The 16,011-nt window shown below is 41.7% G+C and overlaps 1 protein-coding gene across 9 annotated transcripts in view; it reads right to left on the minus strand.

The window, feature by feature from the left end:
* Positions 1-15,043, minus strand: part of ehbp1l1a (EH domain binding protein 1-like 1a) — a 45,924-nt gene extending 30,881 nt beyond the window's left edge. For 4 of the 9 annotated variants that reach the window (XM_080877723.1, XM_080877722.1, XM_080877717.1 and 1 more), the window contains exons 1-8: positions 14,752-15,043; positions 7,107-7,164; positions 6,703-6,798; positions 6,571-6,624; positions 5,316-5,494; positions 4,842-4,987; positions 1,433-1,501; positions 288-533 (exon numbers count right to left, since the gene is read on the minus strand). In XM_080877723.1, coding sequence (XP_080733849.1) covers positions 288-533; positions 1,433-1,501; positions 4,842-4,987; positions 5,316-5,494; positions 6,571-6,624; positions 6,703-6,798; positions 7,107-7,164; positions 14,752-14,855 — 952 coding nt within the window. In that variant the 5' untranslated portion in view covers positions 14,856-15,043. The remainder of the gene's footprint in view (positions 1-287; positions 534-1,432; positions 1,502-4,841; positions 4,988-5,315; positions 5,495-6,570; positions 6,625-6,702; positions 6,799-7,106; positions 7,165-14,751) is intronic. The other 5 variants (XM_080877725.1, XM_080877724.1, XM_080877721.1 and 2 more) reach the window with 3 other exon arrangements.
* Between the last annotated feature and the right edge of the window lie 968 nt (positions 15,044-16,011).

Raw genomic sequence — 16,011 nt, forward strand, 5'->3', positions numbered from 1 at the left:
TCAGTTGTTGCAGCATTAGCTATAATAATGACTTCTAGCATTATAATAGGATATAATGAGAAAGAAATATCAACAGTGAGCTGCAGTTTTATCCTAACTTTACTAAGAATAGGTGTAAATCCATGAACATACACTCCTTTAACAGAAAGTGCTTCAGCTCTGCAACTGGTGCAACAGATGCATTGATGCATTAAATCAAATGCAAATAATCCCTTTAAAAATGGGCTCTCAGGGTCAAAGAGAAGAAAGGGAAGCACACAAAACTAGTAACATCTGTTGACGAGTACCTGATCCAACAGTGTGCTGGAAGATTTTGGGGAGTACAGGAAGGTGAGAGTGTGCAAAGGCTGGCAACGAGTAGGCATCGGGAGAGGGCCGAGCTTGCTGGGTAGTGCTCGGTGGTTGTGCGTGGGTTTGCAATGAGAAAGATGGAACAGATGGATCAGGGACTGGCAGTGACAGTAGAGGATAAGATGGTGCTGAAAAGGTGGAAGAAATGCCAGAAGACCTTTTCCTATCAGTCTCTGAGGTCACTGAGTGAAAGATATGACATGCACAGGGATAAGGGAGAAGATGGAAAATAAAGAAATGAAATAAAGGTCAGCAGGAAACAGGAAACAAGCAGAAATGTAAAAACATAATGACATGTGTACTCCCAAACTCCCAAACTGGCTCTAATAAATAAAAAGGTCAGGTTGGACACTGATTTTAACCCATTAAATCAGTTTTAGGCCAAACCTTTAGGTCAAATTAATGTAACTCTTGTTCCAGGGGCACAATCGAAAAATTGCAATGGTTTATAAAAGCACCAACTCTGTGCTTTTCAGTGATATTAGGGTCAGTATGGTCCTCCCAGGCAAGGCGCCACATCCAGATCTTGTCAAATAACACAGAAAACAACAAAAACAAAACAAATTTTTAAAAAAACACAATAAAAAGAACCAAAATGCCTTTAAAATGTCTGTTTTCTGCAGAACTCCATCACACTGACTCTCTCTTCTTTCAACCAAACTTTAATGCAACACCATGCCTGGCATTACCGTAATTACTCTAATAAAACTGAAAAGCACAAATTGCTGCTTTTAGGAAGCTTTGGAATTTTTTCATTTGAGCAAATGTTTCAGGAGTTACAGATGTTTAAAAAAAAACATTGGAAAATGCACGGCGACAGGTTAGGCTTTAGATCAGGGTGTCAAACTCCAGTCCTCGAGGGATGTTGCAGCAGTGACACATGAAAAGGTTTCAGGACACCGGCCCTCGAGGCCTGGAGTTTGACACCCTGGTTTAGAGGGTTAAAGTAAAGTCGCAGATGCATATATGAAAGTGGGTTTTTGTGTTATTTTTAAGAAAACATATGTGAGTGTGGAAAGTGGAAGAGAGGAACTGAAAGGAGGAAGAGAAATGATAATAAATTCACAGAAGTGAGAATTACCTGTGGGGCCTAATTCAACTACAGGCCTCCAGGCCAGATCATGAACTCTTTCAGTGGGGGAAGCAGAGGCTTTTGTATGAAGAAAGAAAACAGCAGGCAGAGTGATTAAAAGAATGGAAAGCACATTTTATATAGGAAACCAAAAAGGAAGCAGCAACAGTTAAGGAATATAAGTTCAAAGAGAAACAGAATAGAGAGAAGGGGCATAATTTCCTCCCTCCAACATGAGTCTAAGCTAAAAACAGTTTCTAAAATGCTTCGTTCATGTGGCATTGATTCCATATCTACCAGAAACAGAACAAATCTGTTTGGAAGTGCCATGAAAAACATATGAGCCCTTTTCAAGATTTCTTAGTTTTTTCATATTTGTTGTTACAAATCAAGAAAATTTTAATATCAGACAAAGATAAGGAGAATAAATACAAAATACAGTGCAACACAATAAAGTTACGATTTCATTATTGGAACAAAGCCATCCAAACCTACCTGGCCTTCTGTTAAAAAGTAATTTATTAAATCATGAATTAACTGCCTCCAAACCTAATAACTGCTCGTGCCACCCTTGGCAGCAAGAACTACAATCAAGTGTTTGCAATAACTGGCAACAAGTCTTTCACATCGCTGTGGAGGAATTCTGGCTCTCTTCCTTGCAGAGTTCAGACTTTTAGCAGATTGTTTTTTTAGTCATTCAGAGGTGGACTTGCTGGTGTGTTTTTCAGATCATAGTCCTGCTGCATTATTCGAGTATGCTTGACTTTCCTGCCCTGAACTGGAGATTATTTGATTTTCTGGATTCATGGTTCCATCAATCATAGTAGTCTCTGCTGGTACAGAAGCTTGAAAGCAGCTCCAGACCATCCCAGTACCACCTCCATTTCTGACTGTTGGTATCATGTTCTTTTTATTAAATATAACACTATATTTAGAGTTTTAGTAGTCAAACCTTCCAAAAAGTTAATCTTTTGTCTCATCAGGTCAGAGAATATTTTCTTAAAAGTCTTGGAGGTCATTCAAGTAGTTTTTTGGCTAATGTGAGACGAGTCGTTGAGGTCTTTGGGGTCAGAAGTGGTTTTTGCCTTGGAACTCTCTCATGGGCTGAGGCAGGTGAGGCCTGCAGTTTTTTAGATGCTGTTCTGGATTCTGTTAAGGCCACCTGAATGAGTCATGATGGTGTACTTAGATCAATGTTGTTGTTATAGGCCGGCCACTCCAAAGAAGGATCGCCTCTGTTGGTTGGCTAGATTCCCAAACCCTTAGAAATGGCTTTGAAACCCTTTCCAGACTGATAGAAGTCAATGACTACGTTGCTCAGCTGTTCTCCAGTTTCTTTCAGTCATGGCATGAAGTCCATTTTTTTCTGGTCAGCATCACTTTGTCACGCAGGTTCTAGTCAAGTGATTTCTTGATTCCTAGGTCTGGCAGTAATAAGGCCTGAGTGTCACGATATCTTACAGCATCCTGCCATGACACTGCGGGGCGACCGTGGCTCAGGGGGTTGGGACGCGTATCTGTAACCGGAAGGTCGCCGATTCGATCCCCGGGCTCTCTGTCCTGGTCGTTGCGTCCTTGGACAAGACACTTTTCCCTACCGCCTACTGGTGTTGGCCAGAGGGGCCGATGGCGCAATATGGCAGCCTCGCTTCTGTCAGTCTGCCCCAGGGCAGCTGTGGCTACAACCGTAGTTTGCCTCCACCAGTGTGTGAATGTGAGAGTGAATGAATAGTGGCATTGTAAACCGCTTTGGGTGCCTTGAAAAGCGCTATATAAATCCAATCCATTATTATTATTTGTCTCTAACCATCGGGAACCCTCACGTTAACTTTTATCGAGTGGAAAAAAGTTAGCATTCATTCTCCAGCTTCGCTGTGTTTATGTTATGGTAGCATAGCTGTGTCGCTAGCGATCACGTAGCACATCATTATATACCAGCTAGCCCAACTTCAGTAACCCTGCAAACGTCACTGCTGTTTAGTTTTCTGTCTTCATTCATGTTGGAAGTGATAGCAGAGCTGTACGTTTGAATTTTGTCAAAAATCTCTCAGTCAGAACATGCTATATCATGTTTAGGTGAAAGCTAGTGAGCTAACTTCCTGCTAGCTTCTAACTCTGTTAAATGTAACTAATCCTGTTTTTATGGATGCCTGGGTGTTAAAATTAATTGTTACACCTGGTAAAGCAGCAATGCTGATCATTTTATTAAAGATGAAAGATTTTAGACAGTTTTTAACTCTCAGTGATGCGGCTGTGTTCGTTTGACTTTGGGACCTGAAGAGGACAGAGTTTAGGACCCAGATTACTCCACGAGGCTCCTGACTACGGTGGCCGTAATGCTCCGACAATCCATCAAGCGGTGCGGCTTCATAGCTTACCAAAGTCGTACTAAAACATTTTTTGACAGATTTTTGAGCGCTGTGTACCACATAAAATCGATTTGAGGTCAGTAAGCACAACCAGAATTCATACATAAGGCGCACTGTTGATTTTTGAGAAAATTAAAGGATTTTAAGTGTGCATTATAGTGCGGAAAATGTGGTATACAGAAGAAAAGAATATATCGCGATATATATCGTTACCGCACGTGCTTCAAATTATACCACGATATGGATTTTAGGCCATATCGCCCAGCCTCAAATGGGAGTAACTACTTGTTCACACCGGGCAGGTAGATCTCCTTAGTTTTTAATAAATGATTCATCATTTAAAAGCTGAATTTTATATTTATTCAGGTCATCTTTGTCTAATCCCAAAAAGTTCATTCTGGTTATCTGGACGTCGCGTTTTCAGTGGGAGAAACATTTCGTCACTCAAACATGCAAAGCACCCAGAAGAAATCAGGAAGGGGACAAATACTTGTTCATGGCACTGTATGTATTAATTCTGGTATTGTCTTTTTAGGTACATATTTGCACTTTAAATCCAATATTTCTAGCTGCAAATTTTAAAACCTAAAAAGCGCAGGCATGCATTGACTCTTGTAGCAGAAAATATTACACAAACAAAAATCACTTGTAGAACTATCTAAGACTACCTCAGGTATTTATCCTGATTCATCAGACCAGACCACCCTATTTCATTGTCTCATCATCTAGTTCTGATGCTGTCAGGCCTTTTAGGTACTTCTGCTGGTGAACATGTACCAGCACTCTGACCAGTACATATCCATGCAGTCCCATATGCAGCAAACACAGAACCTGAACTTTTGGAGATGATATAACTGTTATCTAGCCATCATATCTGGGCCTCATCATTACATTTACTATCTGTAGGCACCTACTAAATGTGTGACACAGGTAAACCACAAGACATCGTTTATCTTCCAGGCTTTGCTTTTACCTAAAAGTTGAGTATTTTGTCTTCTGTCATTTTTAGCCTGGTTGAATCAGTGCACAGGTATCCTCACAAATCTTACCTGTAACATAAGTAACTTGTCCTGTTCCAAAGTTTGACCTTCTCTCTTCGCTGACTTCATCGTCGCTGTCATTAAAGTCATCCAGATTACCAATATCATTCTGTTTTATGCTCATAAGACTGGCCAAACTCTGCATGTCCTCATCTCTGTGATAAAACAAAGAAATCAGCAGACATCACTACCTTTATCCAGCTCCACTAATATTTTCACATACCTAACAGAAAGTTTTAGATTCAATGCAAAGCTGCTGATGTCACACTGGATGTTACACAAACTGCTGATCTGAGCGTGCTGTGCTCAAATGTCCAGATACAAATTTAACCCAACAGATTTTTATAGACCACATACGGCCATAATCCACCCAGTAAAACCTCAACAACTTGGACATTACGTTGGAAATCTGCAGAGAAAAGTAATCCTCACTGCTCCTGGAACGTCATAAAAAATAATAAATAAAAATGCTTCTTGACTTACGTGGCCTTGCCTTCCCTGAGAAAGATGCACGACAGGTTGAGCTTCAGTGTGGCTTCCACCACTTTCACAGAGAGTGGTTTGAGCGTCAGTGTTAAATCGTACTGAGCTGGTGTGGCGCTTGCATACTTCTTCATATTGACATCAGCTGATGCCAGCACTTTTTTACATCCTTTTGTCTCCTGATTTAAAAAAATAGAGTTCAAGTTTGAATGCACACACATTCATTAATCCCAAAGATAATTAGTCACCACTCAACAACAACACAACTCAAGGTCTAACCACAGTATGGCATAACATAACATTGCCCCCGCCATCTTTTTACTCAAAATATTTTTATTGAGTGATCAATACTAACAAACCCTTTCCTTACAAACCCCACAGAAGTTAGCTGCAACACCACTGAGCTTCACGTTCCCATTAACACAGACACACATCAGATGGAATAAGCAAGTCAGTTAGTCAGCAGGAACATCCTGAAGGTTAGGTTAAGGTTAGAGAAGTTTGTCAGAAAAAGACCCCAGATTTGATCAAATGTGCCCTTTTGGTTCTGGATGGAGCAGTGGATCTTTTCAAGACTGAGACACAACATGAGATCAGCCAATGATCGTGGGAGGGCGGGGCAGCAGCCTTCCACCTCAACAACATGGCACGCCTAGCCAGGAGGGAACCAAAAGACCGCAGCCGACGTTTTGCCCAGTAATATACTGATCATCCTCACAAAAATTTGCCAAGGCAGGGTAAGTCCAAAACGTGGGTTAGTTTGGCATCATCAGACCTGCACCTGTTACAGCGAGGGTCTAAGATAGGATAGATTGTAGCTAATTTGGATTCAGATAAGTGGGCCCTGTGGTACTTTGAATTGCAGTAGGGAGTAGCACAGAGCAACGTGGAGTTTACCAAAGGAATGAATCCCAGACGACATCTGACATAGATATGTCCAACTCCCTCTGCCCCACCATCTTTGATAAGGGATTCGATGTGCTTTGGATCCTAAGCTGTTCTGGTTCTACTTCGTACTTTTCTTGTCCCATCAGTTCGGTACTAGTTAGTCACATAATCATCTTGCTATTGCTACTCAGTATGGCTGGATATGGTGAGAGCATCTTCTAATTTAGTTTGTTGTTCTTCCATTTTGGTCCCGTGTCGTTACCACAGAACACCTCTATGTCCTATTAGCCAGGTAGCCAAGTTTCAGGCCCCAAGTGTTTATGATCATACCACAATATGAAAGCTAGCACAAACAGATCAGACTTACATTCTCAATAACAAAAGTCCATTCTTTGTCTTCAAACTCCTCTGCAGTTGGTTCCTGTCAGAGCATAAATAATTAGCTGAATGACATATTATATTCCCCATCTATAATCCATATAATTAATCAGCTCCATACCTTGAAGAGTGTGACCGTGATATCTAAACTCTCTGGAACCTGCCAAACCACCAAGCCTCTGTAGGGGTTCTGGATTCCTGGCTGCCAGCTGTGCAGCTGACAGAACAGAAACAGGAAGCATCAAGAAAAGGCTGCAAATCACTAAAGAGGATTATATCAGTCCAAAATGGAAAATGTGGTACGTTTTAATTGCTATGCAAATTGGATGTGCAGCCTTCATGTACTAGGTCAAAATATTTAGTAATGACTAATCCCAGTGTAAAAACTACACCATCTGTCAGATGCTCACGTAGAAACACTGGTTTTATATTATGACAAGTCAAATTTTGTTCTTAAGTAGCGCTGGCACAACTAGCTCCTTTCGGTGCTTTGTAAAGACGCTCGTTTGTTTCTCCTTTTATTACCTTTGTGCTGTGACGTCTGCTCCTTCTGATCCACACCACTCTCAGTTTGTCCGGTTGCCTGAATAACAGCAGAGCGTATATTGTATTTTACTGTATTTTACTGTATTTTACTGTGTCTGGCAGCATACAATGAGTATATTACAGCAACAACTAAAATCCTTTTTCAACACAGACACTGTCTTACACACAGATAAACAAGTTAACCAGTTTCTGAATGAAAGTTTGACTTTCACTTCAGCCAGGCTGTAGATTTTCTTCTCCAGCTTCATGTTGGTAACAAGTCCCAGGCTGTATGTGAAATCTATTTTTTACAATAGACACTGACTCTGTTGTGAGCAGAAACACTGACATGTTTTGCCTGTTTCATTGCAATCTGTGTGGCAATGATGATGGCACCCACGATTTGGTCAGACCTTGTGTAAAACACACAAGGACACACACACACACACACATACATGCCAAACACACAGAGGACAAAGACAAAAGGGGAACCTAAATGGACAAGAAACTGAAACATACAAGCGCAATCCCAAAAGTAAGGACTCCCGCATCGACCGAAATGGGGATAGAAAGATAAACAGGTCGTGCCCGTGTCATAGCTGCTCACCAGCGCCGCCGCACAATCTTTCAAATGTTCTTTCAACTTTGGGAACAGGTGAAGTCCAGACTGTAGGGTGGATGGGTGATGACGTTTCAACCAAAGTTTTGCAACAGAGCGACAGTTTAACGGGCGACGTGTGGATGCGCGGTGTTGTGGAGAATGCTTACGCTCTTGCTCAGCATTTGTCTTCTCCAGTTCAGAAATGCCCTTCTGAGTTTTTCCAGTGTTTCACAGTGCCAGCCATCAAAGTCAACCAACAAAACCCCCTTTCAGTCCCAAAACACAGCTGAGCACTGTGCGTAAGCATCGTCCACGACACCACACGTCCACACGTCGCCTGTCAAACTGTCACTCTGTTGCAAAACTTTGGTTGAAACTTCATCATCCACCCTACAGTCCAGACTTCATCTGTTCCCAAAGTTGAAAGAACATTTGTTCAGAAGGCGATTCTACAGCATCGGCGATGAGCAGCTATAACATGGGCATTGTAAAACTACCAGGCTGATGCTCAGTGGACTGAGGCATAGTTGCATTATCACAAACAGGCATGGTGCAGGAGAGAGTGTCTCCTTTGAGTGGACTGGTTCTTATACAGCACTTTAACACAACCTGTAGACTCGATCATTCGCAAAAGCACTTTTTTCTACGCTGTTTCCAATCTAACATTCAGTGGATGCATCGAAGAGTAACATGGAGTTAGTATCTTTCCTGAGGATTTGGCATGCAGACTGGAGCACCATCCAACCATCAACCTAGTTAGTAAGTGACCACCTGAGCTACATCCCTCAACCCTCAGTGAGCGACTAAGCCCGTAAACTCATCAGAAAAGAGTTTACAAGGTCAAGGTTCAGGGCAGCTTTCCCATAGACATCTATGGGTTACGGTCAGGTAGGTTTGGTATACTTAAACAGGATGTTTTCAGGTTTAAGGCACCTTCATGTTCCTTTCAGTTTTCAGGCTGAAGCTGAGCCCATTGTTTCTACAGCCTGGGGTAAGACACATGCATGGGTGTGGGCGAATCATTTAAGCTTGCCATAAATGACATTTCTGTGGCATCACAATCATTGTACAAGTCTATCAGAAGAATGTTTTAAATATGGATCAGCTAGGCTGTATGCTCCTCAAACTGTGAAGCCTCCTCTAATATGGTTACACTGTAACACTGTGCATTTTAAAATGAGGTCGTTATACATCATTCCTGGTACCTGTGAATGTTTTCTTTCAGGCGCTTTTGTCTCTACAAACCACTGAGTTACTCACCACCACAGGCCTGTACATTTATAGGTCAGCACAGAAACATGTCTGTTATAAATAGTGCAGCAGGTGTTGCTCTAAGCTCTGTGAAGCGTGTTGTCCATGTCTGTTCTCTGTCCGTTGCTTTCATTCTCACTCATCGCTCACAGTCTCTTACCAAAAGCAGCTGGTTAGTTGATCATTTGGGCAAGTGTTCAACAGTTTTCTGCTTTACTCACTGTATTTGTTTTTGATTTAGAGCAATTTGGTTAAGCTTTATGACAACTTGACAACTTGTAGTTCTGGGAATCTTTTCTATTAGTTATGATCAAAATAGTTTTCATCAAAGCCAAATCAGTCCAGTTTTGGGTGTTTACATGATGAATCTGCCTATAAAAAACATTTATTGAGATCATTTTAGTCGGAGGTCAAACTGAAGCATGTTGTTAACTCTTGTTGCAAATTAGACAGTGTGACTGGGTGGTAGACGACCTCGGGGTCACATCTGGCCCTTTAGTTGTCTGCGTGCATATCTGCATGTTCAATGTCCTACTGTCGTTGTCTGGTTCTCACTGTACATGTCACTTCCTGTCTTACTTTGAAGGTGCCTCGTCTCATGCGTCTGATTGGCCCCAGCTGTGTTTCCCCCCGTTTCTCGTTCCCTCATTATCCTTGTATACTTCAGCCCTTCGTTTCACTCTGTCCGTTGTCGCGACCTCCTTCATTTCCTTGCTGTGTGTTCTGCCTGCCTGATTAGTTCAGGCGTCGTCCCAGTTTACTTCGTTTTATATTTCACAGCTGTGTCTTCTAAAATAAAGGCCTGTCTGTGAGTCTGCAGTGGGATCCTGTCCTGCCTGCTTCACACAGCAATTCATGACCCTGACATCAACAAATACACAGATTCTCCTTCAGCCCCCTTTCACTGGTCTGAATTGGCCCGATGTTTTCAGAAAGAAATACAGACGTATGTAAACCGTCTGCTTACTACATTACTCACTCCTTCACTGAGTGTCCTCGATCTGAGCTGCTAATCTGCATTACTCCTGGTATAAAACTGGTTACTATTGACATGAACTGGCTGCATCTTTGTCCTACAGACATGACCAAACATTTTAGCAGTGACACAAAGTTTGTTTCTTATGCACTTTGCTGCTTCAGTTTTTGTTTCAAATAACAAGAAGAAGAAGAAGAAGAAGAAGAAGAAGAAGAAGAAGAAATGTACAATTATAGATCATAAGTTTCAAAAACTTTTTGCTGGGAAAGAAATAAAAGTTTAGTTTTAGTCGTGGTGTCAAAATCTTTGTCACCGTTTTAGCTTTGACAATTGTCTTGGGATGAAATCCAGAAAAGAAAATCCTATGGGACAAAATAAGGGATGCTTAAAACCACCTCGGGCACTCTGACCTCAGAGATTCCTTCAGAGCCCAAAAAGAAAGGACGTGATTACATGATAATTACCTTTTACAGTGTGCTGTCATTAGATTTCCAGTAACACTGCCTTAACAGACACCACTGACCCCAGTACAGAGCATGCAAAATGTGACAAATCTCTCTAAACTACCACAAAGCACAAACAGTGTGAAAGGAAGGCCGGCCAAAATACAAGCCAGGGCCAGAAGACTGAAAACACATGTTGACTGAACAATGACTAACGCCAGTGGAATTAAAGGAACTCCTACATGCCGAACCTAAAACAGCAGCTCTAAAGCTAAGCACAATATCCTCTGTATACATAAACTGGAAATGGCCAAGAGGAACATGTTTCAAGCTTGTCCTGAACACTGAAAACCAGACTAATCATCCAATCTGTTCACGAGAAGAGAAATGCCGAGCAAATACCAAGATTTTAGATGTTTTCTGGAAGAGGCCAATGGGGACTGATGGTTCATCCATGAAGATGTCTCTGGCTCGTAGAGTCAGTTATAGATCTACCTCCTAAAGAATTTTCTTCACTTTGCAAAATATTGTAGTTTTTCTTAAAGAATTTGGCAATCATCATCCTAATCATGTACTCCTTTATACTCCTTTATTCTCATACTCAAGTTCAACATCTGGGATCAGGTCCAAATATCTGATCTGATTAATCTGTCGTGGAATAATGAGAGAAAAAAAGGTCCTTATCTTGCCAAAACAAAACTTTTAGTGACTGGGCCAGTCGGCTTTTTGGGTTCATTTAAGGCCCCGTCTCTCACTGGTAGACTCATTTAATAATTCTGTTATTTAGATTTGTGCACCATTACATGCTGATGTTTCACAATCACAACAACAGTGGTCAGTTATATTGTAAGGTAAAGACCCTCCACCCTATAAGAATAGTCAGATGACACTAAATAGTAACAGTGGGAAGGAAACAAACTCCCTTTTAACAGGAAGAACCCTTCAGCAGCATCAGGCTCAGGGAGGGACAGCTACCAGCTAACAGCCAGGACTCGCTGGAGGTGAAAGGAGGGAGACAGGACAAAAGCAAGCCAGCCCTTGCAGCCTGCGTCTATTGCAGTGTAACTAAGGGAGGATCCAGGGTCACCTGGTCCAGCCCTAACTATATGCTTTAGCAAAAAGGAAAGTTTGACGCCTAATCTTGAAAGTAGAGATAGTGTCTGTCTCCTGAATCCAAACTGGAAGCTGGTTCCACAGAAAAGGGGCCTGAAAACTGAAGGCTCTGCCTCCCATTCTACTTTTAAATACTCTAGGAACAACAAGTAGGCCTGCAGAGCGAGAGTGAAGTGCTCTAATAGGGTGATATGGTACTACAAGGTCATTAAGATAAGATGGGGCCTGATTATTTAAGACCTTGTATGTGAGGAGCAGGATTTTGAATTCTGGATTTAACAGGAAGCCAATGAAGGGAAGCCAAAACAGGAGAAATATGCTCTCTCTTTCTAGTCCCTGTCAGTACTCTTGCTGCAGCATTTTGGATTAACTGAAGGCTTTTCGGGGAGTTTTAAGCCTTTAAAAAAAAAATTAAGGACAAACGGCCATAATTCATATTTGTTTTTGCTTAATTCTTAATTGCCAATATATATAATCAGTGTGTGGGTGTGACACCAAGGAGCCACTAATCTGAGAGAATGTCTGACTTTATAAATGTATGATTAAATAAAAGAAAATGTATTGAGTATTCAGTTTTAAAGAAAAACAGCAAAAGAAAGTATTCCTGTAACTGGATTAAAAGGGATTATGCTAAAAGATGTTCATGTAAGAATAAGATCATGACAGAGAGGTTGTATAAACTAATGGAACATAAGGAGAAATATGCGACTGAATGTTCATATACAATGAAACTTTCTATGGTAAGAATAACATGGAAAAAAAGAAACTGTAATGAAGTGATTTTAACTTTTAAAGTTAGTTTTAAATCATGTATGATGACAACTCAGACAGACAGGGAGAGGATGATGAGGTACGGGTGGACAGTGATTCCACAGGTGAGACCAGACGTTATCTTAGACGATGTGACGTAAAAAGGGGGAGAAAGGAGGAGCAGGTATAAAAGCTTTGTGCAGAATAGATAAGAAGAGCAGTTCAGAGGATTGGACCTAAGATGTTCACAGCTGGAAGCTCCTCCTCATGCCTGGGTGTGCCCATCTCTCCAACCTCCTTCTTCACAAGGATCCGAACAAGCTCAGCATTAGCTTACAATGGGTTCATTAGACACATGTAACCGAGGTGATTTGATTAATATTTTCTGATTAGTATTATTTGGTTCTGCTTTTGTTTTGCTCCTATTATATTGCTTTAATAAAATATCCTTCGTTAAATGGTTTTAATTGTGGGCCTTTACAAAGGGACTGGTAAAGTATTCATCTACATCACCATGAATGACTCTTACAGGTTAATCCAGCCCTCCTCAGTCTTCCAGGACGCTAAATTTAACCCAGTTAGTTACCAAGTGCACCAATCTAGAGGGGAGCTGCAGTAACAAACGGGGCTGCTGGCAGCTGGGCCTGTACTGGCTCTGTCACAGGAAGAAGGGTAGGCATTCAGGGCTTTTCAGGCAGTTAGTACTGGGCTAATCCCCACACCCAGTAGCTCCATCTAAGCACTGCTTACTGGGTAAGACTCACAGCACCAGAGATTGGGGTTGGTTTTTCCCTCTACAAATAAAACAAGCTTTTTTACACTGACTCTTTGGAGATGTTTTGAGCTAAAGGATGATTGGAGATCGACCTGCAATTAGCTAAGACAGCTGAGGCTGAGGCTGTTTGAGTAACGCTGCCATCATAGGCCTGTGGTTCGTAGGTGATGATTGAGACAGATTAATCATATTTTAAAATTGAAGCACTAATTTATGGTAGGACATATTATAGCAGTCTTGAAGTAATTGGTTTTAATAGACACATGATGATTGCTGAGGTTAATGCAGTAGGATCAGTCAGATAAAGACTAAATAAATATAAATAGTATTGAAAGTAGCTGAACATATTATATATCTGTGGTCAGTTATTTTTTCTCTAATTGTTAAAATGTTATTAGTAAAGAAATTAGTGAATTCAATACTTTCTTCAATTAATGATGAGGAGTGAGATGTCACAGCTTTACTGAGGGCTTTTAAATAGAGCAACAAACTATCTTTCCTGGGAAAATGAAGGTATTCTAAATTAGTGAGATACCACTTCATCTCAAGGTGCATGTTTGAGAGTTATACCATGGAGTCCACTTCTGATTTGAGGCTTTCTTTCACAGAGGGGCCACAGTACCCAACAATCATATGACCCCCTATGAGCAAGCACAACAATGGGAAGGAAAAACTCCCTTTTAACAGGAAGAAACCTCCAGCAGAACCAGGCTCAGGGAGCACAGTACTCTCTGCAATGAGGAATTATGTTACAGCACCTTCCAAAAGATACTGTAATGAAATCTATTCCCCAGCTGTCTTTATTGTAAATGTAAATTTTGTTAAGTAATAAATAGACAAAACTCTTAAATGTGCACTTTCTGTGCCACATGTCAGAGCTCCAGAGTGTGATTAAAGTGGTGGCTGATTTCTTATACAGCCCAGCCTCACAAAATGTGACCAGTTAGTGTAAAGTCAGCTGGTGGTGGCCCAGCACTCACCCAGAATCACATTATGAGCCACAAAAACACAAGTGTTTGAATCTGGTTAAAGCGCTACTTTACCGGAATAAATGTTTGCCTTCATAAAAAGGTTTCCTCGTGTTTTTAACTCCTCCCAACAGTTATTGCAGACCTGGGCCTGCCACAGATTTCTTATAAGAGGGGAAGTTTTTATCCATGACCTCAGTGTCCAGAAGTCTACTTTCAGCCACTGATGACGGCGTAGATGCTTCATCCTTCCACCAGCACACGTGACACCAGCAGTGACACTAAACTGCACCACCACTCACTCCCACAGCCACGACAGTTTTTTGGCTTGACCCGTTGCCATGGTTATTAGGATGCCGCATGGTAACAATTACAGTTCTCTTATCAAGAAAACAAACACGGAAGTAATGGGGCGGGCTCTCTCTGCAGCAAAACAAAGCATTTAGCATTATTTTTTCTGAACATTAAAACCTGAGGTATTGTGCCGACGACCTGTAATTACACGGAGTAATTGTATTAAGTCTGTCAATAAGACGTTAATGCGCAGTGATGAATACGCCGGCTCGTGTAAACTGAGTGTGGATGATACACTTAGTTTCACAGGCTTTACTCGCCGAAATGAGAAGTTCACACGCCTGACCGGAGTTTGGCATCACTCTCTCTGTCAGCCTCTTTAACGCTCAGAGAGCACACCACGGAGCAGTGCCGGGGTGCGCAACAAATCCACAGTTATCAAATACTGACAAATATAAGAATTATATCACTCACCATTTATGTGTACATTCTATGATCAGCTCTTGAAACGAAGCCGCAAACTGGAATTTCGACGCCTTCTTTCCTACCCGCTGGAGCCGTTTCCAAACCGAAGTCATGCTCGACCCTGTCACACACGCTGAAGTTAAATTACACGGAGGGCAGGCGTGTCCCCTCTTCCGTGTTCCTTCACCGGGGAGTGGATGGGAGACTCCACCTGCCTCGATGACAGATCCTCACCAGTGCTCGATCCGTAGACACGGTACAAAACAAATACTCCGGTCACATATCGTGAAGTTAACGCGGACAAACCGGAACCCATCGTCACTGGGACTTTCAAAATAAAATCAGATGTCTGTTCCAACTTCCACCCATCAACAAAGGAGGAAGTTTACAGTTTAAATCTCATCGTGAGCATTTAAAACAAAGGTTTTAACAAAAATAATGATACATTTTCCACTAGAATGCTTATATTTTGGCACAAATACATAAATAAATAAGAGGAAGTCAAAGGAGAGCGTCACAGGGCGAACAGCCAAAGCACACAGAAGAGCCCCACCCAGTGTTTACACTGTGGTTTCACTGCTAATCACACTGCCAGTAAAAGTTTGGACACACCTTTTTATTTAATGTTTTTTCTTTATTTTCATGAATGTTTACGCTGTAGATTCTCACTGAAGGCATCAAAACTATGAATAAACACATGAAATTCTGTAGTAAACAAGAAAAGTGTGAAATAACTCAGAACATGTTTGATATTTCAGATTCTTCCAAACAGCCTTTGCTTTGAGTCCTGCTTTGCTCACTCTTGGCGTTCTCTCCATGAGCTTCATGAGGTCGTCTCCTGAAACGGTTTCCAACAGTCTTGAAGGAGTTCCCAGAGATGCTGAGCACTTGTTGGTCCTTTGCCTTCACTCTGAGCTCCATCTCAACCCAAACCATCTCCACTGGGTTTAGGTCAGGTGACTGTGGAGGCCAGACCATCTGGTCAGCACTCCATCACTCTCCTTCTTGGTCAAACAGCCCTGACACAGCCTGGAGGTGTGTTTGGAAAACAAATGATGGTCCAACTAAACACAAACTGGATGGGATGCATGTGGCTGCAGGATGCTGTGGTAGCCATGCTGGTTCCGATGAATGCGTCCTCAGCAGCAGAGGTGACTCTTGTGACCATGTCAGGTGATGACATCACGAAGCTCACTGAGAGAAGGCCGAGGGTTTGCAGCGCTGCCAACAAAGCAAAGGGTGCTGCTTTCAGGAATCTAAAATACAAGA

The sequence above is a fragment of the Rhamphochromis sp. 'chilingali' genome, assembly GCF_963969265.1.
Source record: "Rhamphochromis sp. 'chilingali' genome assembly, chromosome: 1".
NCBI lineage: Eukaryota > Metazoa > Chordata > Actinopteri > Cichliformes > Cichlidae > Rhamphochromis > Rhamphochromis sp. 'chilingali'.